A 22,797-nucleotide genomic window follows, 5' to 3' on the forward strand; every position below is an offset into this window, starting at 1 on the left:
CCTGCAGGCAGTCGGTACTGCTACCACTAGAGTCTGAGAAGGGGTATCCAGTGAGGAGTAGCAAAGAAGGTCTTCAATATGAGGGACTCTTGGAGTCTTTCAGAATTCTGAGCTGAAGGCTCCCATAAGCCACCTCCTCCCACTAGTGGTCACGCGACCTCTAAGGCGTTGCCGGCAAGAAGGGAGGTGAACCTTGGTGTTCCAGATGGCCTCAAGCTCCCCAGCTACTTTTCAGGGTCCTCCACTGGAGGGAGCCCAGAGGGATTTGCTTTTCTGGAGAACGCCAGGGAGCCCAATCCCTCCGGGCCCCAAACTCTAGCCCTGAGAAAGTTTAGGTATGGAAGCCAGGCAGTTTGGGGTGGCATATTTCTGCTTGATATTATGTGATTTTTCTGGAGAAGCTGGTTGTTTTTGAGGGGGATAGAGTAAGAGGGGGTCAACCTCCCTTCCAGCCTGGTTCCAATACTGAGAGCCCCAGCCCTGCCCCACATCCCTACTATGTGCTTCCCCACCCAGCAGAGGAGGCACACATGTTCACCCCACTTTCTTCCTCTTCCTCCTCCAGCCCACTTTCTCTTTGCTGTGTCGTCAGAGCTCCAGGGAGGGACCTGGGTAGACAGAGAAGCCGGAAACAGCAGGCTGGGGCAGCCACTGCTTGCACTGAAAAGGAAGGCCGAGTGAGGGGGGAGAGAGAAAGAGAGAGAGAGAGAGAGAGAGAGTTGTTGTTGTTTTCTTTTTGGTGGTAGTGGTGGAGGGGGTGCTAGCAGGGCCAGCCCTGAACTCACTGGACAGAACTACAGACCCATGGGGCCTGGCAGTGCCCTCTGAGAGGGAGAAGACGGCAGAGGGGTGCCTGCCGAGGTGAGGGGATGCCTGCGAGCAAAGGAGGGGAGGGGGCTCTGGCTTTGAGTATGGGGATGGATTAGTGGGGCCTCTCGGGATCCTCCCCTGGGCGGGGCGGATTGTCCCCTAGAAACTGTTTCATCGAGTGTTAGTACCCCGTGGTACTAGGTTTTGGCAGTTTCCGACTCTCGGAATCTGGGTGGGTAGGGACCTCCGCATTCCCCTCTCTCATGGGTCACTTTCTAAACATTCCAACCTCTGCACTCCCAGGGGCATGGAAATTCGGGGGCAGGGGGCGACTGGAGGAGGGCCTCTCTGTCCCCTGGGTGGGGGAAGTGGCTGCCCCTCCATAGGAGGTTGCTGCCAGAGGGCGGTGGGCCATGTCAAATCTCTATTCTGCCCCCTGCCGAAGGTTCCTGTTCAAGGGTGTGGCTGGACTCGGGTGGGAGGGGGGCTGGTGAGTGAGCCCCAGATGTAGACCTCATGGTGCCCCAGAGGAGGAGGAATTTCCCCCTCAAAACCGCTCCACGCTTGGCTGCTGTAGACGCCGAGATTTCCCGGGGCGGCGTGGAGTTAACCCTCCTCGTGCTGATCAGGCTCCACCTCCCCGCGCCCCTCCTCCCACCCCGCCGCCACAGTCACACTCTAGGTAACTTAGAGCCGCTCGTTTGACTTTAGATCCTGTAGTCATGCGGTCCGAGGAATCGCGTTTGGAAGGGATTGAGGGGACGGGGTTTAGGCCACCAAGCCCGCGGTTGAGGATGTTGGACGTTGGGCTTCCCCTCCGGGTTTGGGAGGAAACTCCGGCCCCGCCCCCTCGCCTCTTGCTCCTCCCCATCCGTGGCCCTGGAAGGGACTAAAGGTACCTCGGTCCTCTCCAGACCAAGCGACCTAGCCTTGTCATGAGGTAGTAGTGGGGAGATATGTGGCTTCCTTATGCCTGGGGAGTGAGGAGAGCTGGAAATTTGAAGCCTGGCCAAGCCAGGAGACTGGTCACTCAACAAGGGGATATAGAGGAAATGGGGACTGCCTATGACCTAGGTATCTCCCCAGTCTCCAACAGGGTAGTGATAAGGGGTCAAAGGTCTGAAATCGAGGAATCAGCACCTTAGAAAGAGTGGAGGAAGAGAGAAGAAAAGAATGGAGTTCTCTCTTGAATTTGAAACAGACTGAACACAGTTCTGAATGTGCCTCCCCCAGAAGAGAGTTGATTAGGAAAAAAGCCTGTTGGAAGACCTGAGCAGGAGGGAGACTTCTGCTTTTCATAGAAAAGAGTTCAGGAGAATAGGAACTGGGGGCAAGAGAAGCAAAGGGTCTTGGGGTGGGAGTGTCCAGAGAAGGGTTCTCTGGTTTCCATCTATTTGGGAGGGCTGGGAGAGGTGAGAGGCTCAAAGTAACAGAAGGACTTGGTGTTGCTGGATTGGAGAGACCCAGGGAATTTCCATTCTATCCTCCCCCTCCTCTCTGGGAAAGTGACATTGTGAGAAACATGAACTGAGAGACCCCTGGGAAACCACTAGTCTACCCAGCCCTCCCTGCAACACCCGCACCCCTGAAATGGAGAGCAAGCCTCTTCTCTTCCCTGTCTCTTCCTTTCTCTCACTCGTTGTTGTTCTCCCTTCAGCTTTCTAGCTCTCTGGTTTTCTCATTCCCTCTTTTAGTCTCCTCACTCCAGGCTGACTAATCCCAGTGTTTCCCCAGTCTTTCTCACCCTCTTTCTTCCATCTTTCTACTTTTCCTTTTTCTCCATCTCCTCAAACCTTCCCCACTCTTAGGATGATGGTATTTGGAGCTGGAAGGGATCATCACAGCACAGTGTGGTAGTTAATCCCCACTCAGATTCATAGTTTGATTTCCAACTCATTTGCCAGGGGCTTTGGGCAAGTTAGAGAACCTCCTTGAGCCTTGGTTTCTTCATATATGAAAGAGGTATATAATTATATACCTTTAAATTTTTTGTGAGGGGGCTGGGGGTACAAACTCAGTGGTAGTGGTCTCATGCCTAGGATGCATGAGACCCTAGGCCCAATCTCCAGCATCACAAAAACTACCCACAATATTGTACTGAGTGTAATGCCTTCTGAAGAGAAATGCATGATAAATAGTAGTTATTGACACTCTATTACTCTTCTCTTTGTCATCTAGCCCACTGGTTTTCAGAATACCTCATGGAGTCCTAGAATTTTGACAGGTTTTTCAAGGGATACCTTTGGGATTAAGAGGTTAAAAAGAGGGGGAGCAGACACAGTTACAGGCCCTCCACCCTTGGCTTCAACAAAACAGCTCCAGTTTTATACCTTGAAGGGACAGTAGTTCCCCCTTATCCATGGTTTCATTTTCCACAGTTCAGTTATCCTCAGAAAACCACACTCTGAAAATATTAAATGGACAATACCAGAAGAAAACAATTCATGTTTCAAATAACTTTTGCTTTCAGTTTGTTGGGATCTATTTTATTATTAGTTATTGTTGTTAATCTCTTCTTGTGCCTGATTTATAAACTAAATTTTATCATAGGTACATATGTATAGAAAAAATAGTAGATATAGGGTTCAATACTATCTTCTGTTTCAGGTACTATCTGAGGTTTCAGGTATCCCTACAATATCTTGGACTGTATTCCTCATCGTTAGAGGGGACTACCATATTGGGATTCCACAAATTAAAAACTAAAATCATCCACTACTTAAAAATTTGGAAGCAGTGATGTGGTGGCACACACCTGCAATCCTAGCAGCTCAGGAGGCTGAGGCAGGAGGATCACGAGTTCAAGGTCAGCTTCAGCAGTTTAGCAAGGCCCTAAGCAACTTAGCAAGACCCTGTCTCTAAATAAAATATTTTTTAAAAGGGTTGGGGGATGTGGCTTAGTGGTTAAGTGCACTTGGGTTCAATCCCCAGGACCAAAAAAAAAAAAAAAAAAAAAAAGGAAAATGCTCCACTCATTCAGCTCTCAGATTTTGTGGATGAGAAGATCAAGGCCCCTAGACCAGATGATCCTTGCCCACAGAACAAGAGCCAGGTCTAGAGCTGCAACCTAAATCCTCTAGCTTCTGTAGGGAGCGCTTGCCCTGCTTCCCTGAGTTCCCTTGTCATCCCCTCTTGCTGCAGCTCAGCTCTTCTCACCTCTATCACCTGTGGCTACCATTGAAGGTGCTGCCCCATCTCAGGCATTGACAATGGGTGCCCAGGGTTTGAAGATTAAACTCAAAGTGCCCATCAGTGGCTGTGGGCACATTGTCTCAGAAGATAGTCTATAAGAGGTCAGTAGCTACCCCAGAAGCTAGGCCACATTTCTTGGCCATCTCCCAGAGTGGTTTTGTTTTTCTCTTCCAAGCACCCTCTAAACCCACATCATGTCTCTGTGGGGTCTGGTCTCCAAGATGCCCCCAGAAAAACTGCAGCGGCTCTATGTTGATTTTCCCCAACATCTGCGGCATCTCTTGGCTGACTGGCTAGAGAATCAACCCTGGTGAGTGGTGCTGTCCATGTCCTCCTTTACCTCTCTTTAGATTCTGTCCCCTATCCATAGAATTAAAAACTTGGGACCCATTATTCCTTGTGTGGTGGCCTAGACTTAGTAGGGACACTGTACCTTTTTAAGATCAGATTATGCATGTTGACATGTAGACAACTCACCTCCTAGGAGGCAGAGTCAAAGAGGAGGGAGGTCAAGTCAAGCACAGTGGCACAGTCGTGTAATCCCAGCTACTCAAGAGGCTGAGGCAGGAAGGCAGGAGGATTGCAAGTTTGAGGCAAGTCTCAGCAACTTACCAAGACTCTGTCTCAAAAATAAATTAAAAATTAATTAAATAAAAGGACTAGAGATGTAGCTCAGTAGTACAGCACTTGTCTAGCATGTGTGTGACCCTGGGTTCAATCCCTAGTGCTGAAAGAAAAAAAAAAAAAGAAGAAGGATGGAGGCCAGGGCTGAGACAAAGGCACTTCTCATGATAGCTAGAATGTTAGGGAGCAAGAGTGACCACTGCTGATGACCTAGATGGAGTATAAGGAGAGGGAAAGGAACCACTGAGCAGTTGATTGTGTGATGGAGGGTCAGGAACTGAGGAAGCCCTGGTTTAAGGTAGACTCATCCTGATCTTCCTGCAGGGAGTTCCTGGTCGGCTCTGATGCATTCTGCTGCAACATGGCCAGCGCCCTACTTTCAGCAACTGTCCAGCATCTGCAAGCCTCTGCAGGAGAGCAGGGAGAGGGGAGCGCCATCTTACAACATATCAGCACCCTGGAGGTGGGACAGGAGGGCAAGGAACACAGTTGGGGTGGGGCCAAGACAGAGCTGAGCATTGAGCATTAGAAGAGATGCTTGGATGGTGGAGGTTGTTGGAAGCAAAATGGTGTTCCTGTGGTTAGCTGTTAGCTAGCATGCAAATTCAATTTTAAAAGCATGCAAATGCACAAAACTTCTGGAGTCTATGCTTGTGCTACCTTGCAGTGTATGTATGAATGGGGGCCTGGGGATGGGAGGGGGAAGGGGATATGGGTCAGAGCCAAGCTAACTGCCCACCATAATAACTTCCATAGAGCATATATCAGAGGGATCCCCTGAAGCTGGTGTCCACTTTCCGACAAATACTTCAAGGGGAGAAAAAAGCTGTTATGGACCAGGTATTGTGATACTCCATTACTACCCTAATTCATTTCCCTGGTGCTTTAGCATGAGCCAATAGAAACTAGAAAGAATTTGAAACTCAGGAAAAGCTTAGTATTCTAGGATTCTTAGTAGTCTTAGTATTCAGGATGACCAAAGGGAATTCCTAGGTCATAGTAAACCCCAAGCCAAGTTTAGAGAAGCTTCAAATGAGGGGTGGTTGGTAGTGAGGCCTAGAGAGGACAGAGCAAGGGGTAGGGAGCTGATTCTGCCAGGTGAAAGGTTTTATCCCAGGAGATCCAGAAGGTCAGAGGAACATCCAACTGGGAGAAGGGAGTCAGAAAAGGAAGTGGTCTATCTCTTTTTCTGCAGAGCAGAGTGGAGGCTGGGCAGGGGAGGAATGGGCAGAGTGTCTCACCTCTTGGCATCTGTTCCTCTTGCACAGTTCCGCCACCTGCCAATGCCCTTCCACTGGAAACAGGAAGAACTCAAATTTAACACAGCTCTGCGGAGGCTGCAGCACAGAGTAGGGGAGGCTCGCCTTCTCCGAGAAGCCCTGCAGCAGGGGACTGAGGCTGGCCAAGGTGGGGGCCAGCACTGGAGCCCTCAGGGGTTCTGGGAAGTTTGGGAGTGATCCTCTCTTGGACACCAGCCTTGATGAACCTCTGTTCTTTCTTCATCCCTGATTTTTGCCCCCTCCCTCAGTGCCTCTGCGCAGCTTGATTGAAACTGCTGCCAATGGGACTGGGCCAAGTGAGGTGAGTAATTGATAGAGAGGTGGAGATTAAACTCAAAGTGCCCTGGAAGGGTGGAAGTTAGACCTCAGAGAAACACAGACTAAGGTGTGGGGAGGGAATGGCAGGGAGGTGAGAAAGAGAGCTCTGTTCCTAGGATCTGGGTGAGGAGGCCATGTGTGGCCCTGGCTCAGGCCCCTCCCTGCCCTTAGGCTCTAGCCACGCTACTGCAGGAGACTGTTGGGGAACTGGAGGCTACCCAGACCCTGGTGTTGAAGAGGATCCAGATTTGGAAACGGCAGCAGCAGCTGGCAGGGAATGGTGCACCCTTTGAGGAGAGCCTGGCAGCACTACAGGAGAGGTTAGAGCAAGGCTCTAAGAGGAGCATGGTAGGGTGGTGCTTCTGTCCCTGGTGGAGAATGCTCAAGTAGGGGAGGGCCGGAGGAGAGGGCCTTGATGTGGACAAGACTCAGAGAATCCAGTTCCAGAGGGCTGCACACAGTTGGTCCAGTTGCATCCTGCACAAGTGTGCTCAGTTGAGGGGTCACAAACAGCAGGTACTTTGCCTTACAGTATACTACATGCTAGGTACTAGAACCCTGGGAAAGAGGCAGCCAGTTTCCACAGGGCATCTAGGCACTAAGAATGAACATCCCCCCTAAAGCCAAGGCAGGCCTAAGAACCCCCTTCAGCCCAGGTGCCCTGTGGCCACTCCCACTGCCCACCCTACCCCTGCACATACAACATCCTGCTTTCTCCCTGGGTTTAGGGGAAGGGAGTCTGGGCCAGAGCAGACATCCTGAATCCTGTGCCCCCCTGACCACTATCCTGGCCCCAGGTGTGAGAGCCTGGTGGACATTTACTCCCAGTTACAGCAGGAGATAGGGGCTGCTGGTGGGGAGCTTGAGCCAAAGACCCGGGCATCACTGATTAAACGGCTGGATGAAGTCCTGCGAACACTTGTCACCAGGTATGCCCTATAAGATACCATTCTGGTCTAATGCAGATGCCATGGGGAATGACGTGGTGGTTAGAGTTGTGAGGAAGGTACCAGGAAGGACCCCCTTCCTAACTCCCCTTTTGTCCTCCTCACTCTTCCTAGCTCTTTCCTGGTGGAGAAGCAGCCCCCCCAGGTTCTGAAGACCCAGACCAAGTTCCAGGCTGGGGTTCGATTTCTGCTGGGTTTGCGGTTCCTTGGGGCCCCAGCCAAGCCTCCACTGGTCAGGGCTGACATGGTGACTGAGAAGCAGGCGAGAGAGCTGAGCATGCCCCAGGGGCCTGGGACTGGAGCGTAAGTGAGGATTGGATCTGGGGCTGGAGAGGGCCTGTTGGGGTGATGGAGGCAAAAGGAGCCAGGAGGCTGATACCACATAGAACAGGGAGATGAAGATGGAGGCCCTTGGGGTGTGGAGGCTCTGAATGGTTAAGGCAGAAGAAGGGGAGAGACCCATTCAATCTGTGGGGTGGAAGCATCAGGATTTGGCCAAAATGGGGACTCCTTCCTTAGGAACCAAACTTAGCATGTGTGAGCCCCTGGGTTGGATCACCAGTCTCCTCCCCCACTAAAAAAGACCCAAGCAGGGACATGGAGATCTGTGGCCAATGACAGTGATAGTCCCCATCACTACCCATGGACTCGAGCTTGTCACCACCCCTAGCCCAGCTGGAATAAGCTTACTCATGTTCTGACCCCCCTGGCAGAGAGAGCACTGGGGAGATCATCAACAACACAGTCCCCCTGGAGAACAGCATTCCTGGGAACTGCTGCTCTGCGCTGTTCAAAAACCTGGTGAGGAGCTCTAGAGCATGGGGTCGGGGTCCTCATACCTCATATGGGACTCTCCTTGGGGAGCATGTTGGGAGCCCCAGAGTACTGATCTCTGTTCTCACATTCTCACTCTCCTCTCTCTCATCCACTCTTCCCATGACTCCACAGCTACTGAAGAAAATCAAGCGGTGTGAGCGAAAGGGCACTGAATCTGTCACGGAGGAGAAATGTGCTGTGCTCTTCTCCACCAGCTTTGTGCTTGGCCCCAACAAACTCCCCATCCAGCTCCAGGTGAGATGTGGCCCCAGCCCCAATCCAGACTGGGATCTCAGTTCCCTCTCTGTGCCACACACCAAGACCTGGATCCTCACCCCACTTGACTGCCTCATACCTCATGGGTCTCAGATTCATGCATACTGGGGCGAAGGTGAGTAAGGGAAAGCAAGACAGCAGCATACTCATCCAGGGAACATACAGTGTAGCAGTTAACTCTGTGTGTGTGTGTGTGTGTGTGTGTGTGTTTGTGTGGTGCTGGGGATGTGAACCCAGGGTCTTGTGCATGTGAGGCAAGCACTCTACCAACTGAGCTATATCCCCAGCCCTGTAGCAGTTAATTCTTACCAAGCACTTTATACACCAGGGCACTGTTTTAGTGGCCCTCTCACACATACACATTTGGTTTTCACGTTATAAGGTTATTACTATTACTAGCCTCATTTTACAGATAAGGACATTGGGACACAGAGAGATTCTGTAGTTTGCCTGGGTCATGCAGCTATAAGTGTCAGGTGGGTATCTGAGCCTAAGAAGTCTGGCTCCCATAGTACTGACATACAACCACTTCTCTACAGTGAGAACTACCTGCCACAAGCTCTCTATAACTATGTCCTGAGGACACCACTAACAAGACATGCCTCTTCTGATCCCTTCAGGTCCTATCTCTGCCCCTGGTGGTCATTGTCCATGGCAATCAAGACAACAATGCCAAAGCCACCATCCTGTGGGACAATGCCTTCTCTGAGATGGTGAGGAGTGGAGGGCAGGGGCAGGGTTAGGGTGGGTTCTAACACAGGGTATGTGGGCTGGTGGGTAGCAAGCATGTTCAAATGCATTTTACTTTAATTTTTCTTCTTATGAGCCTACTTTTTTGCTTCTAACAGTAACAACTGTTACTCTGTAGCACCAGAAACTACTATTGGGAAAGTACCATGTTTGTGAGCCAGTTCAGGGGACAATACCAAGAGATGCAGGTGGGGGAGGTGGGAAGAACGAAGGTCTCCTGAGGAACACTAATGATGATATCATCCTTGCTTCTCTCCTTCAGGACCGTGTACCCTTTGTGGTGGCTGAGAGGGTACCCTGGGAGAAGATGTGTGAAACTCTGAACCTCAAGTTCATGGCTGAAGTGGGGACCAACCGGGGGCTACTCCCAGAGCACTTCCTCTTCCTGGCCCAGAAGATCTTCAATGACAATAGCCTTAGCATGGAGGCTTTCCAGCACCGTTCTGTGTCCTGGTCACAGTTTAACAAGGTTATTCTCCTGCTCTTTGACTCTCCCATCCTCAAGCTCTATATCCTCAGGGCATTCAAGGCCTCCCCACCCTCTGCTGAGGGACAGACTGCTAGATCATGGCCATCAGGAAGTCCTTTGTAGTGGCCCAGGCAGGAAAATCACTCACCCTGGTGGTCACCCCTGGGGTTGCATTCTCAGGCATCCCTCAGGTTTTGGTCTGGGGCACTCTGTCCTTTCTCTTTACCAGTGACGTGCATCACTCACCCAAATTGTGTGTAAACAGAGCTCTGATTAAAAAATGACTTTGACCCACTGGGAAAATAGTTCCTATTGCAAAAGCTGGATGAAACTCCATAGGAACATGTATGGTAATAACCCTGCTATGTGTCCACTGTGCGAAGCACAATGTTTTACACTTTATGTATGTTATCTCACTTAATCCTCCCAACATTCCTTTAAGGTGGGTTCTATTTTTATTTCTATTTTACAGATAAGGAAGCTATGGTTAGAGAAGTTAAATAGTTTGTCTAGGGTCTCACAGCAGTGAGTTGCATGGCTAGGATGGAGCCCCATATTTCTGACTCTTGCTCTAATTACTATATTTTACTGCCTCCAAAATGAGGTAGTTCAGGACTAAGTCAGTTACGAGAACATGAGAAGAAGCAGATCTGGTGTCTTGGTTGACACCTAGCTGGGTAAACACAGCCATGTACTACTCCCTTTAAAACAAAACAAAAAGAGGAGCCAGGTGCAGTGGTGTGCTCCTGTAATCCCAGCTACTTGGGAGGTTGAGGCAGGAGGATTGAAAGTCCGAGGCCAGCCTGGGCAACTTAGCAAGACCTTGTCTTGAAATAAAATAAAAGAGCTGGAACATAGCTCAATGACTGAGCACTTGCCTAGCATGCACAAGGCCCTGGGCTCAATTGCAATACTGTAATAAATAAATAAATTTTTTTAAAAGGAGGAAAAAGAAGCCCACATGACATGCTAGGAAAAGGAGCAGGGAAATTATAGCCAGCAAGTCACTCACTCTCCTCTGAAGTCCATCTCTGCCAGCCCTCAGTAGGGATGGAGATTAGTATGGGGGTTATAAGGGGCACCAGTACCACACTGCTTGGGCTTGAATCCCAGCTCTCCCTCTCAACCGCTCTGTGGGTGTGGACAAATCACTTGATCCTTCTGGACTTCCATTTCATTGTCTGTAAGATAGGATTGTTATAGTACCTTCCTCTATATTCTTGTAAAGAGCAAATAATATATGGAAAGGCTTGGAATGGTGCCTAACACAATGTAATCATGTTAAGAATGTCATTGATGGGCCTCCCTAACCAGGCTCCAGCTCTGCCCCCACCCCTGCTCACCCCAGCTCCCTTCCCCCTCCCAGGAGATCCTGCTGGGCCGTGGCTTTACCTTTTGGCAGTGGTTCGATGGTGTTCTGGACCTCACCAAACGCTGTCTCCGGAGCTACTGGTCAGACCGGTGAGTATCTGCCCCAGGTGGTCTGAGCAACTATACCTCTGGCTCCCTCTCCACATCCAGTACCCACACCCCATCTTTTCCTTCATTCTGGCCAGGCTGATCATTGGCTTCATCAGCAAACAATATGTCACTAGCCTTCTTCTCAATGAGCCTGATGGAACCTTCCTCCTACGCTTCAGTGACTCAGAGATTGGGGGCATCACCATTGCCCATGTCATCCGGGGCCAGGATGGTGAGGTCACCCCAACCCTAGCTAGTCCTCTGCCTCTGTACCTATGCCCTCTGGGGTTTCTACTGGGAAGGAAATGTTTTGGCTTTCCTTGATGCCAACCTGATCTTCAAGAACTTCTTCCTTGGGTCCAACTTCTCTTCCTTCTCTGTGGTCTTAATTTCTACCTCTTGCTGTGAGCTCATGGCAATGGAGACTAGTGGATTTCCCTCTCTCAGATCTAAGTTCACTCTCCCTTGCCTTGGTGGAATGAGAATGGGTCCTGTGCCAGGGGTAGGGAAGGGGGAGACTGGACAGAGGAAACCCAAGGTCTCATTCCTGTCATAGGTTCCCCACAGATAGAGAACATCCAACCGTTCTCTGCCAAAGACTTGTCCATTCGTTCACTGGGAGACCGAATCCGGGACCTTGCTCAGCTCAGAAACCTCTACCCCAAGAAACCCAAGGACGAGGCTTTCCGGAGCCACTATAAGCGTAAGCTGCAGCTGGCAGCATTGATGCCCTCTTGTTGCCCACCACTTCCCTGATCCCAGCCGCACCCTTCTCCCTGTCTGCTATATATCATCCCTAACTTCCCTTCCCCTTTTTAGTCCCACTTCTACCTGCCCATCAGTCTTCCCTGCTTTTCTACCGCCCTTTCTCCCTACCCCTGGAGCATTTATAACTCTCCTTTCCTTCCCACAACAGCTGAACAGATGGGGAAGGATGGCAGGGGTTATGTCCCAGCTATCATCAAGATGACTGTAGAAAGGTTAGTGTGGGGCCATGGATGGTGGGTGGCAGCTAGGGGCTGGTATTGACCTGCAGGAAGGAGTGGCAGCCTCATGCCTTCATCAGTCACCTGTGCCTTCCTCTCTCCTCCAGGGACCAGCCTATTCTCACTCCAGAGCCCCAGGTGACTACCATGGTGCCACCTTATGATCTTGGAATGCCCCCTGATTCTTCCATGAGCATGCAGCTTGGCCCAGATATGGCGTAAGGAACTGGATAAATGGGGAGGGATGTGGTCTGTGCAGATGGGCCTTCAGCTTGGGTGGCTGGGAGAGTTGGTATGGGGGCTGAAGCAGAGAATTTTCTCTCCCATGAAGGGAATTCCCCCTCCTAAGGTAGGGAGGGCTGACTTCAGGGATCTGTTTTCTTTCCCCAGGCCCCAGGTGTACCCCCCACACTCTCACTCCATCCCCTCGTATCAGAACCTCCCTACAGAAGAGTCGGTCAATGTGCTGCCGGCTTTCCAAGAGTAAGTTAGGATTTGGGGGGATGGAGTGGGGACAACATCCTACTGCAAGGTGTGGGCATTTGCCTCTACTAGGAAAGGCTGTTTGTGGAAATGGGCAGCAAATGCTAACACCCTTTCTTCTCCTCTGTTTACTGATGGTGCTGGTGGGTAAGATCCCAGTTGCCTGCTCTGCCACTTACTGACTGGAAATGAGACCTAACCTCCTTCTGGCTATAAAGTGGGACATAATAATAAGAATAATGCCTCATGGGATTGTCATGAAGGTTGAATGAGTTCATAATACATGTAGAGCTGAGCTTTATGCCTATCTTATGGCAAGGACCATTTTAATATTTCCTCTTATGCACCTGAAATCTACTGTCACTTATTGGCTATTATTGATTGATGGAATGATTGAGGTGCTAGGGATAACCCAGGGCCTCATGCATGCGAAGAACACACTTCATCACTAACTTATACCCCCAGCTGCTGTGTTGATTTTTAGTTATTCATTTTTACTTTACTTCAATCTTGAAATACCCTAGACATTTTTCTTCCCCAAGTATCACTCAGGTGTACATTAGCTCTTCATTAAGATACAACATCTGCCCTGCTCTGAGCTGAGGTGAAGGATGGGGAATGTGGGGATTTAAAGCCACCCCAATTCAGAGTCCAAAGAAACATTAGAAATGGGCTAAGCCACCCCTATCTCTCACCCTATCACATTTTATAGGTGAGGAAACTGCTCAGAGTATAAAAATGGCCTGCTCAAGGTCAAACACTCAGTGAGCAGCTAATTCAGAAAGCTGTGCTAGAGCTCACTTAGTGGTCTTGACTTTGCAATACCCTGCTTTTGTTCAGCCTTCCTTTCTTTGTTTCTTTTCTGCTTTTAGGCCACACCTGCACATGCCCCCCAGCCTGAGCCAGATGAGTCTGCCCTTTGACCAGCCTCACCCCCAGTGAGTGACAAAGCCCCTCCTGACCCCATGCTTCCCCTTTTTCCCTGACTTCACTCCATTCCTTTCTTCTTATTTCCTTTTCTGGTTCCCTGCAGGGGCCTACTGCAGTGCCAGCCTCAAGAGCATGCTGTGTCTAGTCCTGAGCCCCTACTTTGCCCAGATGTGACCATGGCAGAAGACAACTGCCTAAACCAGACAGTGGCAGGGTTCCCCCAGAGCACCTGGTGAGTGGCAGCCTGGGGCAGAAGCTGGGTGGGAGCAGGGGAGCGGGTGCTATGCCTATTCCACTGCTTCACCCTTTCTTTTTTCTCACAGGGTTGGTGAGGACATGTTCCCTCCCCTGCTGCCGCCCACTGAACAGGACCTCACCAAGCTTCTCCTGGAAGGTCAAGGAGAGGCAGGGGGAGGGTCCTTGGGAGCCCAGCCCCTCCTGCAGTCCACTCCTTACGGGCAGTCTGGGATCTCAATGTCCCACCTGGACTTGAGGGCTAACCCCAGTTGGTGATCCCAACCAGAGGAGGAGGAGCCCAGAGAGAGCTCTTCTATTGTCTCCATGGACCTGCCTTGGATACCTGCTCATGCAGGTGCCTTCCATCTCCAGCCACTCCTCCATTAGGAGGAAAAGACTGCCTGGAGAATGCATGGTGGAAGGAGCCACTCAACTCCTTCCTTCCCACTGCACATCGCTGTCCCCCCTCTTCCAGCACTGAGAGACAAGCCCCAACACGCCTGCACCTGTAGAATACACACAGCTCTCTGGGGAGAATGGGGCTGGGAGGGATCACAGATTAGGGTATAGAGGGCTTCTCTTACTCACTCTAAGCCAGGGCCAGGGGCATGTGCAGAAACAGACTTGCACACATTTGCACTAGAGGCCAGAGACTGAAGGCATGGGTCTGGGTCTCAACTTTGGGATCCTGTAGTAGTAATCCAGGAGACCCTTGGTGGGAAGAGAGGAGGGACCTGGACACATGACTACTTATACGGATTTTGCTAGACTGAAAAATAAATTCCCCTGAATTCTTGCCTGTTAGGTTTTTGGTACACAGATAAGATTATACAGTACAGGAGCCAAACCTCTGTATGGCTGTGTGAAATTATGTGTACCCGGGACATGTTACCGTACTATGTCATGACATATATATTCATTACATGATCACATATAACTTGTGTCTATCTGCTTTTGCTTTTGTGACAACACAAATTTGGAAGTATAAGACACCAGGGAGTATGCTGGCCTCTGGTATGCTAACCCAACATCATTTTAAGGTGACAGTGCCTGGGTGGGTCTGTGTGGCTGTGACATCTACATATAGGCTATAGCTTCAGTGTCTCCACACCCTCAATGTTGCCTGCAGCCAGAGGATGACAAGGACCCAGACCTTGCTGAGAGGAGCCCAAGCCTTGCTGAGTGGCTCTCCAGAGTGTTGGGGGCCATGCCCACTGCTTGTCTTGTATTTCCCCATCCACTGCCCACTTCCCTCCACTGCCCCATCCCATGCCACCCTTTTTTCCCCTCAGGGGTCATGGATCCTAAGCCATAAAATAAATTTTATTTCAAAATAACAAAATAAATAATCTACTGTACACAATCTGAAAAGAAAGACGATCTAAGTGTTTGGACAGATGCTGCAGTCTGGCCTTGCCTGGGGAGACCCTGAATCCAACCCAGGCCTCCCAGGGGCAGGTGGAGGGAGTCTCCATCTACCTCCCTCAGAGGGCATGAGGGAAGAACTGCTGAGGACTCAGAGGAGAGAGGGATGGACCGGCAAACTGCAGCTCTCATTAAATTAAAGAAACAAACTAGAAGCACAAAAATGAGGACAGGGAGGGGAGGAGGAAAGGTCCAGTGTTCTCAGGCCCCCCTTTCTGAGAGGAAATGTTGCCATTTTTAGCTGCTGGACCTTCCCACGGAAGTCCCCCTTATCCCATGTCCAAACTCAGTCCGGACTGTTCACACCACTGGTGGCCACCTAGAGAGAATGGGAGTGTGTTTTGTGAGGGAGAGGAGAGCCCCAGCTGCCCTGGAGGCAGAGTCCTTGCCCCTTGCTTTGGGCTCTGGGCAGGGGTGAGGGGGCACCACGCACCCTCCATGTGTCCTCTCGCCAGGCCCCCGCTCATTATTGCTTGAAGCCCCATAGTCCTGTGCCCATGGAGCAGGTGGGGAGACAGGAGGAGGGCAGCGGAAGGATTGGGGTGGTGACTTGGTTCCAAGGATGGAAAGTGAGGGTCTGTTTGAGCCAGAAGTTGGGGTCCTGGGTCCGCCTTCACTGCCGGCTGGCCTCGGCCTCCACTTTCACACTGCTCCTGCGACCCTCCACCAGTGCGGGATGGGGTCCTGGGGCCGGGCATCGGTCCAGCAGTCCCTCTTCAAACTCTGCAAGGAAAAAGCATAGGTTAGAAAACAGTGGGGCAGAAGCTGAGGACAGAGAAGCTAGGGACAGAGGCAAGGGCAGAGAAAGCTGTGAGACGTACTTAGTTTATTGAAATGCTATCTAATACCCTCTGCCTGTGCCTGGGGAGGGGAAGGTTCTGTACCCAAGTATGTGCAGCCCCCCTCCCCTTTCTGGCCGTGTGTAGCTGTCTCTGTGTGTGTCTCTGTCTCTGCCGCCTCTGCTCTGCTGGAATTTCTGGTTCTGTCAGGAGCCGCGGGGGCGGTTTGGCTCTGACCTCTCCCTCTCCCCCCTTTCCTGGCTGTGCCACCCCCACTCATCTCTGGCCCCCACCCAGGCCCCACCCACCCTACCATTGCTCCCCCAAGTTTTCTGGTAGCCAAATCAAGGGGATCACAGGAAGCCAGCCTCCCAGTTCTTCCCTCAAGAAGAGCCCCCCTTCTAGTCCCCGCCCCCACTTCCCACCCACGCAGAGTTTAAAAATACCAAGCCAGGGTTGGTGGCTTTGTCTGCTGCGTCACTCTCAGCCCAGCCGCTGCCCAGCCCTCTGCTGGCCCACTCCCTCTTCCCCTGTCCACAAAGCAACCCTCTTTGGGCTCCCCTGCTTCCAGGCTGGGCAACCCATCCCCACAAATCCTAGTCTGCTCCACCCCCTGAATCAGTGGAAGTTCTAGACACGCTACCCTTATTAATGACACTCCTTTCTGCTGCCTTCGTCCTCCATTCTCTACACCCCCTGGCCCCTCTTCTCAGATCTTTACCAGGGTCCAACCCCCCCAATGGGAACAGCAGCACCCTCAACTCCACAAAAGGCCTGATTAGCTGGAACCCCCTCCTACTGTCCCCTCTTCCTCCCCCCAGGTCCCAGGATACCAGGATTGTTGTTTGGGGCCTGGGTGACTGGGGTGATTGGGGACAGCACTGCTGGCTGCCTCACCTGCGAGAGGTGGCTTCGCAGGCACACAGGGGCTGAGGCGGCCCACGCGGTCATGGGAGACGAGGCGGGCGAGCCGCAGCCCCTCATCCATCAGTGTCTGCTGCAGGATGTGGCGGCTCCATAGCCCATGGGCTGGCAATGCCAGGGGCAGGTCAGCAGGGGGCGGCGTCAGCCTTGGGCACGACCCCACAGCTGTGGGCATGGGCACTTGTCAGGTAAGGGGCTGCAGCCAATGGAACCCCACCCTCATCCACACAGCCAGACCCATAGGCCCTCTGTTCCCATCCAGCCAGGCGTCCCAACCCTGTTCCAGGCAGTGGCTCCTGGCTCAATCCTCCCACCCACCCACCCATCCCTGTCTTCCCACAATGAAGAGAGAAGTGCTCTAATGCATACTCACCCTGCAAGTGTCCATCTAGACTCTCCCCAGACAGGCTAGCACTGTCCTCTTCCAGACTGGGACGATATGTGGATGCATAGGACTCAGGGCCTGGCGGAGGCTGCTGGATTTCAGAGTGACTCTGTTCTCCAACCTGTGGATACCCCAAATGGGAAAATGAAAACATGGCAAGGTAGGAGGCTGGGGCAGGCTTTCCTACCCCTACAACATCCCATAAAACATTACCTCCTGTTTGAGCTTCTTTAGAGGGGGACCTCCTAATTCTTCAGAGTGGAGCCTATAAAGATGAAAAGATTAAAGGAGATGAAGGGGAGGGCCACATGATGGTCAGGGTATAGAATCTGGTCAGGGACATGCATTACTTGAAAACTCTGAAAAGCTGCTAACTGAGTAGGAGTCTCCAGCTCAATAGCTGCTGCGGGGGGTGGGGGGGGTGGTGGTGTTGGGAGGAGCCAAGGCAGATGGGAGGAGGAACCAGACCTCAGACAAGTTCACTTGGCCAAAGGCAAAGCATGCAGGTGGGTGGGAAGCAGGTCTAGAGCTGCCTGAACTGGAAGTCAGAACGTGATCCAACTCCTTGGCAGCATTCCAATCTAGGAAGAACCCAGGGAAGGGGTCTCACCTGGAGCCCTTCAAGGATGACAGGTAGGTGCTCTCTCGGGCCACTTGGCGAGACAGAGAGAAGAGCTCCACCCTCCGAAGTAAGAGTGTATTGTCCCTCATGCAGAACTGGGCAGCAGCCTCATTGATGGTCAGCTGTGGAGGAGGCACAGACAGAATCCTAACTCCCCCATTGCTTTACCCAGACCACCTCACCCCACTTTACCATCAAAGAGACCTATCCACAGGAGGCTTGCTTTGTTTGGACAATACACAGGAATTTTCTAAGGGAGGAAGACAGGAGAGCAGCACCCACTGCTTCCTAGTAATGCTCAGGGCCTCCTCCACTCCTGTGGGGTCTTGAGTGAATACTACTGAGCAGCTGGGCTCTTGCCTATTATCTCTGCTCTCCTGGCTAAGAATGAAGGCATTGCAGCAGCCAGGGTGGGTGTGGGAAGGAGGGGGTCCAAGACAAGGGTCCTGGTCAAGGGGCAATGAAGCAGAGCTGGAGAACATAGAAATTCTCAAGAGGCAAGCAGACTGAAACCTAGGAATCAATGACAGTACTGAGAGGACCTGGGTCCTCACCTCATGCAGGCTGAGCTGCTTGCCCTCCCGCCGTTTGGAGTCAAAGCGGCCATAGATGATGCTGTACTTGCGGATCTCCTCTTCCTTCTGGCTATCATTATCATCCATCTCAAATATGTGCCCCACACTCCGTGCCAGCTTCTTATTCAGCTTCAGCAGTGATGTGACCTCCCCAGCATCACCCCTTGGGAAGCTCCGGAAGATCCTCTCCACACTCTCCACCACCATCCGTACCATCTCTGGCTCCAGCCTGTCTGGACCACCCCCAGCACCACCTGCTGCCATCCCCCCAGCCCCAGTCCCCTCAGGGACTCCTCCCCCTGCAGGTGGGGAGAAGGGGGGTGAACCAGACTCCTCTTCTCCTCCTGCTCCAACGTCCGACTCCGGAGTGCTCCGGCCTGGCCAGATCCTGGGGTCCCCAGCCCCAGGTCCCCCAGGCAGTGGTGACAGTTTTTCTCCAAGTTCAAGGGGGCTCTTGGGGCTAAAACTACGGGTACTACCCGCCTTTTCCCCTGGGCTGCCATGCCCATTGCTCATGCTCCCTTTCCGGGTACCCGCAGTCTCAGAGATCTTGAAAAGCGGAATGCTAGAGACAGGCACAGCAGGGACTGGTTGGCTGAAGAGCCCTGGATTGGTGGCCCACTCTCTCAGTGCCTTTTGCAGGCGTCGAACATGGAGAGGCTTGGTGGCCATGCCCACAAGTGCCATGATCTCCAGGAACTCCTCCTCACCAGCCTCACACAGCTGCTGCACATCATCCCCTCCTTGCTGGATGAAAGTCTCATAGTAGGAAAGGAGATTGGCGCGCTGCAGGACCCGGTACAGCTGCAGCTCCCCCAGTGTCCGAGGCAGTGCCATGGCTCGGGCACTGGCCCTGAGGAGGGTACAAAAAAGAGGCAGTCAGTGCAAATGCCCCTTCTGGGTACCAACCCACACTAACAATTGACCTCTCTTTCTTGCCTCCTCTTCTTCCCCTCCCTCCTTTGAATACTCTTTCTGCCCAATGTCCAGAGCTGAACACAGACTATGAGAATGTGGCACTCTTGGAGCAATAACCATGATAGAGCCATCACAGGCTAACCTTATGCACCAAAAGCCAGTGCTGTCTATATAAGTCAGACTCTTACCCTTCATCTTCATCTTCGACCTTTTTGGTCTGGGACAAAGACCTGGAATGCTGAGGCCCATTATCGCACCCTGAGATGGCTGGACCTTTTTTCTCCCTCAAAACAATCCTCACCTTTTACTCTAAACACCGAACAGTCTTAATACCACTTAACATAACTTCCCAAAGAAAAGAGAATATAGGAGTCTCTCCTACTCACAGTGGGACCCACTGCTGGGGCCCACTGCTGGCCAGATAGCATCCCTGCCCAGGTGGCTGAGGGAGGGGTGTGGCCCCTTCCCTGGCTTTCCTACTCAGTGAGGCAGGTGGACCCTTCTCCTCTACCCTCAGCTTTCCCACAAATTAGGCGGTCCCCCTTGCTTTCTCCCTCCAAGACCTCTCCTGCCTTCCAGCCTGCCCAGTACCCCTCAGTTGTGACCTCCCCTGGTGTGGCCTTCCCCACTCCCTCGGTAGTCCTGTCCCTTCAGCTCAGGCAATGGGGGAGGGGAGGGGCGCCTCAATTGTTCTGCTCCGGGGCTGTTCCACCCACACACTCCCACAGTGGTAGCGTCTGTAGGCGAAAACCGCCTGGGGGCTCCCGCCTACTCTCCTCTCCCTTATTTTCCACCCACATCTTTAAGGAGAGTGGGGAGTCGCTGAAGGCCTCTTCAGCGGGAGGCTGCACACCGAAACTCCCCTCCCCACGCTGTGAAGGAACGGTCAAATACAGGAAGGGACGCCTCAGGCATCCCCTGCTTCAAGCCGGCTGATGCGCCTTTAACTCAAAGGCGCTAGCTTCTCCTGGACCCGGAGACCACGCTCTGTGCCAACAACACACTGATACAGCTGTGCGTCCCCCACCCTCCGTACGGTCGCCAGCTCAAGCTTCTGGGCTTTCCCCAGGCACTTAGGGGCTCCCGCATTCTTTACAGGGGGTTCTCATGCTAGGTCATGCCCATAGAGTAAATCTGGAATGGAAAACGAGATAGTACTCTTTTGTATTCAGCTTCATCAGCTCCTTGTCTTTTCCCAAGGTCCCCTAATTCGAAGACTCACCCCCTTTTCCATCAGTCTCCACCCCCCACCCCCGTCCCACTTCCCCACGTCCTCTCCTCGACCTCCACCCTCCGGACCCCATTCCTGAGTCCAGCTCCACCCATCTCCACTCCTCACCGCCTCCCTTTGCCCACTAACTTGAGTCTAGGCTGCTGAGTCCGGCGGGCGCTGTCCCCTCCGCCCGGCGGCTGCTCGGCTGTGGGGGAGGGCGCTCTGTGCATGGACGGTCGAAGACCACCCGGGTTGCCTTCTCGATGCCCGGCGCTCCGTGCCTGCTGCACGCTTTGCTTTGCCCGGCGCGATGCTGTGTCCACCGCTGTCCAGGCTCAGTCCCTCCCTCCACGTCTGCTCTCTCCGAGCCTCCGCGCCTCTGTCTATGCCTCTGCCCCCCCTCCCCGGCTGCGCTTGCCGCCTCTCCGCGCCTCCACCCCCGCAGGACGCACGGGGAGCGAGGCCCGGCGCTGCGCTGGCTGCTGGGCTGGCGGGAGGAGGGCGTGGGCAGAGCCGGGGGCTGGGGCCAGGGGTTGGGGGTGGGCGCCCGGGTCTTTGGGCTGCCGGAGACGCCGCAGCAAAGACAGAAAGGAGAAGACTGGGGGCAAGAGGTGTGGGGCAGGGGGCGGGGGCGGGGGCTCGGAGTCAGGGACTGAGGTGACCGAGGCCGGGCCGTGGAGGGCGAGCTTGGGGACCCAGCGGGCGGGGCGAGGTCGCTCTTTGCCGCCCACGCCGGATGCACAGCCGGCCCTCTCTGCGCCCACGTACCCACGTGAGCGCCCCGCCGGCTACATTCCTACTCCCCCCCCCCACCCCTGGCCCTCCAAGCTGAGAGTGCTGTTTCACAACCACGCACAGGTACACAAAGACACAGAGAAGCGCACGTACGTGCACACTTGTCTAAACAACTATACGAAAGTCCGCTGCCCACACTCCGGCCTAGTGGTGCTTGCTGTTCGTGTGAATGTTAGAGGAGAGTGTGGGGAAAAGTTGGTGAAGGCTTTGGGGTGCGCGGCTTTTTCTTGTGCGTGCATCTGACTCCCAGGGAGTGGTACTTAGGGCAAGTGTGAGCGCGGACTTCTGTAGGAATCCCAGCTCCCTTCTCCAGCCCCAAAAGGAGTTCTTAAGATAACTCTCAGAAACGCAGGCTTTCTACACCCCTGCCTCCAGTCAGCGCCGGAGTTTGGGGACTAGGGATGGGCGGGTTAAGGGAGAAGTCATCAGATAGGTGCCTGTTGATTAGGTGCTAGGCGTTTTGTTAGTGATCAGGCAGGGACGGGGGGATGACACCCTATGTGCTGAGATTGGGGACCTCTTGAGGAGTAGATGGCAAAGCTGGGATAAGGAGAACACCTCTTCTAGGACTGTCTATTAGAGGACTCGCTGCAGAGAGTGTTGTGAAAGATGAGCAAGAGGTCCGGAGCGTCCGACGTGATTCCCAGTGGAAAAGCTAGAGGGAGGAGCTCCTTCAAGGAGCCTAGCCCCACTTCGCAACCCACCGCCCCTCCCCCCTTGCTTTCTCCTAGCCCCATCTGGTTCCCATTACACTCCCGCCCACGACTAGGAGGGCTGGTGGGGGGGCGGGCAAGTGGGGGTTTTAGGCTGCGGGGAAAGGAGGTGGGGGAAAGCTAGAGGACTAGCCACTGGCCAGGGTCCCCTTAGGTGCAAACGTCAGCCCAGCCCGCCCATTGCGCCCTTCTGAGTGGCTCGGTCAGGCAGGGCGTGGGTGGCGTGGGTCCCGCCTGGTTCTACATTCCAGCCTGGCCAGGGGACCTTTTTCTGGTGGGGGTAGGGGAGAAGGGGTGCGTTATTGGTTGGGAGGATCTCAGTAGCTCAGACTTTTGTCTTCATTCTCTTAAACACCATATATAATGTGGGTGGTAGGAACCAGTAAGCCCCCCCAATCCCAAACCCCATCCTGCAAGGAAGGAGCTTTCCTAGAGGGGCTCCCTCCGGGGGCACCTCCCAACACCCTTGGAGGAGTGTTAGTGCCCCTCCCCCACCCCCACTCGGGTTATTTTGGAGTCCGGGCTGCCAGCCGCTGGCCCCGGGTTTCCACGTGCCCCCGCCCTCCCCCGCCCACGCTCCCCGTGACGCACATCCTCCGCCCACGCAGCCTCTGCTCCAGGCGCCCCCTCCCTCCCACTGGCCCCCCTGGGGCGGTGCTGAGTCCTGGGATCTGCTGGGCTACGCCCGTCGGTGGAAAGAGGCGGAGTAGGGCGTGAATGAAGGGGGCGGCAACTTGCTGGGTGATGGGCTCCTGGGTCTGGGTCCAGGAAAGAAGAGGAGGGAGGAGCGATTTTGAGGGCTCCGGTCCGCGTCCTGCGGCGGATGGCTTGGCGGGAGAGGAAGGAGAGGAGTAAAATCCCGCGGAAGG

The 22,797-nt window shown here is 53.3% G+C and overlaps 2 protein-coding genes across 3 annotated transcripts; one reads left to right on the forward strand and one right to left on the reverse strand.

Moving 5' to 3' along the window:
• Nucleotides 1-630: 630 nt before the first annotated feature.
• Nucleotides 631-14,942, forward strand: Stat6 (signal transducer and activator of transcription 6). Its single transcript, XM_027926430.3, has 22 exons — nucleotides 631-861; nucleotides 4,178-4,312; nucleotides 4,951-5,089; nucleotides 5,383-5,466; nucleotides 5,895-6,033; nucleotides 6,155-6,207; nucleotides 6,396-6,544; nucleotides 7,022-7,153; nucleotides 7,286-7,474; nucleotides 7,885-7,972; nucleotides 8,120-8,242; nucleotides 8,884-8,976; nucleotides 9,276-9,482; nucleotides 10,849-10,943; nucleotides 11,039-11,175; nucleotides 11,500-11,646; nucleotides 11,860-11,923; nucleotides 12,037-12,147; nucleotides 12,320-12,412; nucleotides 13,285-13,350; nucleotides 13,446-13,574; nucleotides 13,666-14,942. Exons 2-22 carry the CDS (start codon nucleotides 4,197-4,199, stop codon nucleotides 13,853-13,855), a joined length of 2,544 nt encoding a protein of 847 aa, XP_027782231.1. The 5' UTR covers nucleotides 631-861; nucleotides 4,178-4,196; the 3' UTR covers nucleotides 13,856-14,942.
• Nucleotides 14,882-21,038, reverse strand: Nab2 (NGFI-A binding protein 2). 2 transcript variants are annotated; one of them, XM_027926443.2, is made up of 7 exons: nucleotides 20,568-21,038; nucleotides 18,269-19,142; nucleotides 17,703-17,836; nucleotides 17,306-17,357; nucleotides 17,081-17,213; nucleotides 16,681-16,872; nucleotides 14,882-15,727 (listed from the first exon to the last, which is right to left on the reverse strand). In XM_027926443.2, the coding sequence occupies exons 1-7, from the start codon at nucleotides 20,648-20,650 to the stop codon at nucleotides 15,618-15,620; spliced, it is 1,578 nt and encodes a 525-aa protein (XP_027782244.1). In that variant the 5' UTR covers nucleotides 20,651-21,038; the 3' UTR covers nucleotides 14,882-15,617. The 2 variants fall into 2 exon arrangements, with proteins under 2 accessions (XP_027782244.1, XP_027782257.1); XM_027926456.3 differs by lacking the exon at nucleotides 16,681-16,872.
• Nucleotides 21,039-22,797: the final 1,759 nt, after the last annotated feature.

Source organism: Marmota flaviventris, chromosome 3 (genome assembly GCF_047511675.1).
Source record: "Marmota flaviventris isolate mMarFla1 chromosome 3, mMarFla1.hap1, whole genome shotgun sequence".
Lineage (NCBI taxonomy): Eukaryota > Metazoa > Chordata > Mammalia > Rodentia > Sciuridae > Marmota > Marmota flaviventris.

What these genes read in the sequence shown, in the direction of transcription:
- Stat6 (XM_027926430.3), top strand. Translation starts at nt 4,197, where the DNA reads ATGTCTCTGTGGGGTCTGGTCTCCAAGATGCCCCCAGAAAAACTGCAG. An exon ending in ATGGGACTGGGCCAAGTGAG is followed by an intron (nt 6,208 to 6,395) that starts GTGAGTAATTGA and finishes CCCTGCCCTTAG; the next exon opens with GCTCTAGCCACGCTACTGCA. An exon ending in CGGAGCTACTGGTCAGACCG is followed by an intron (nt 10,944 to 11,038) that starts GTGAGTATCTGC and finishes CATTCTGGCCAG; the next exon opens with GCTGATCATTGGCTTCATCA.
- Nab2 (XM_027926443.2), bottom strand. Translation starts at nt 20,650, where the DNA reads ATGCACAGAGCGCCCTCCCCCACAGCCGAGCAGCCGCCGGGCGGAGGG. An exon ending in ACTCAGCAGCCTAGACTCAA is followed by an intron (nt 19,143 to 20,567) that starts GTTAGTGGGCAA and finishes TACCCTCCTCAG; the next exon opens with GGCCAGTGCCCGAGCCATGG. An exon ending in TCTAGATGGACACTTGCAGG is followed by an intron (nt 16,873 to 17,080) that starts GTGAGTATGCAT and finishes CCATGCCCACAG; the next exon opens with CTGTGGGGTCGTGCCCAAGG.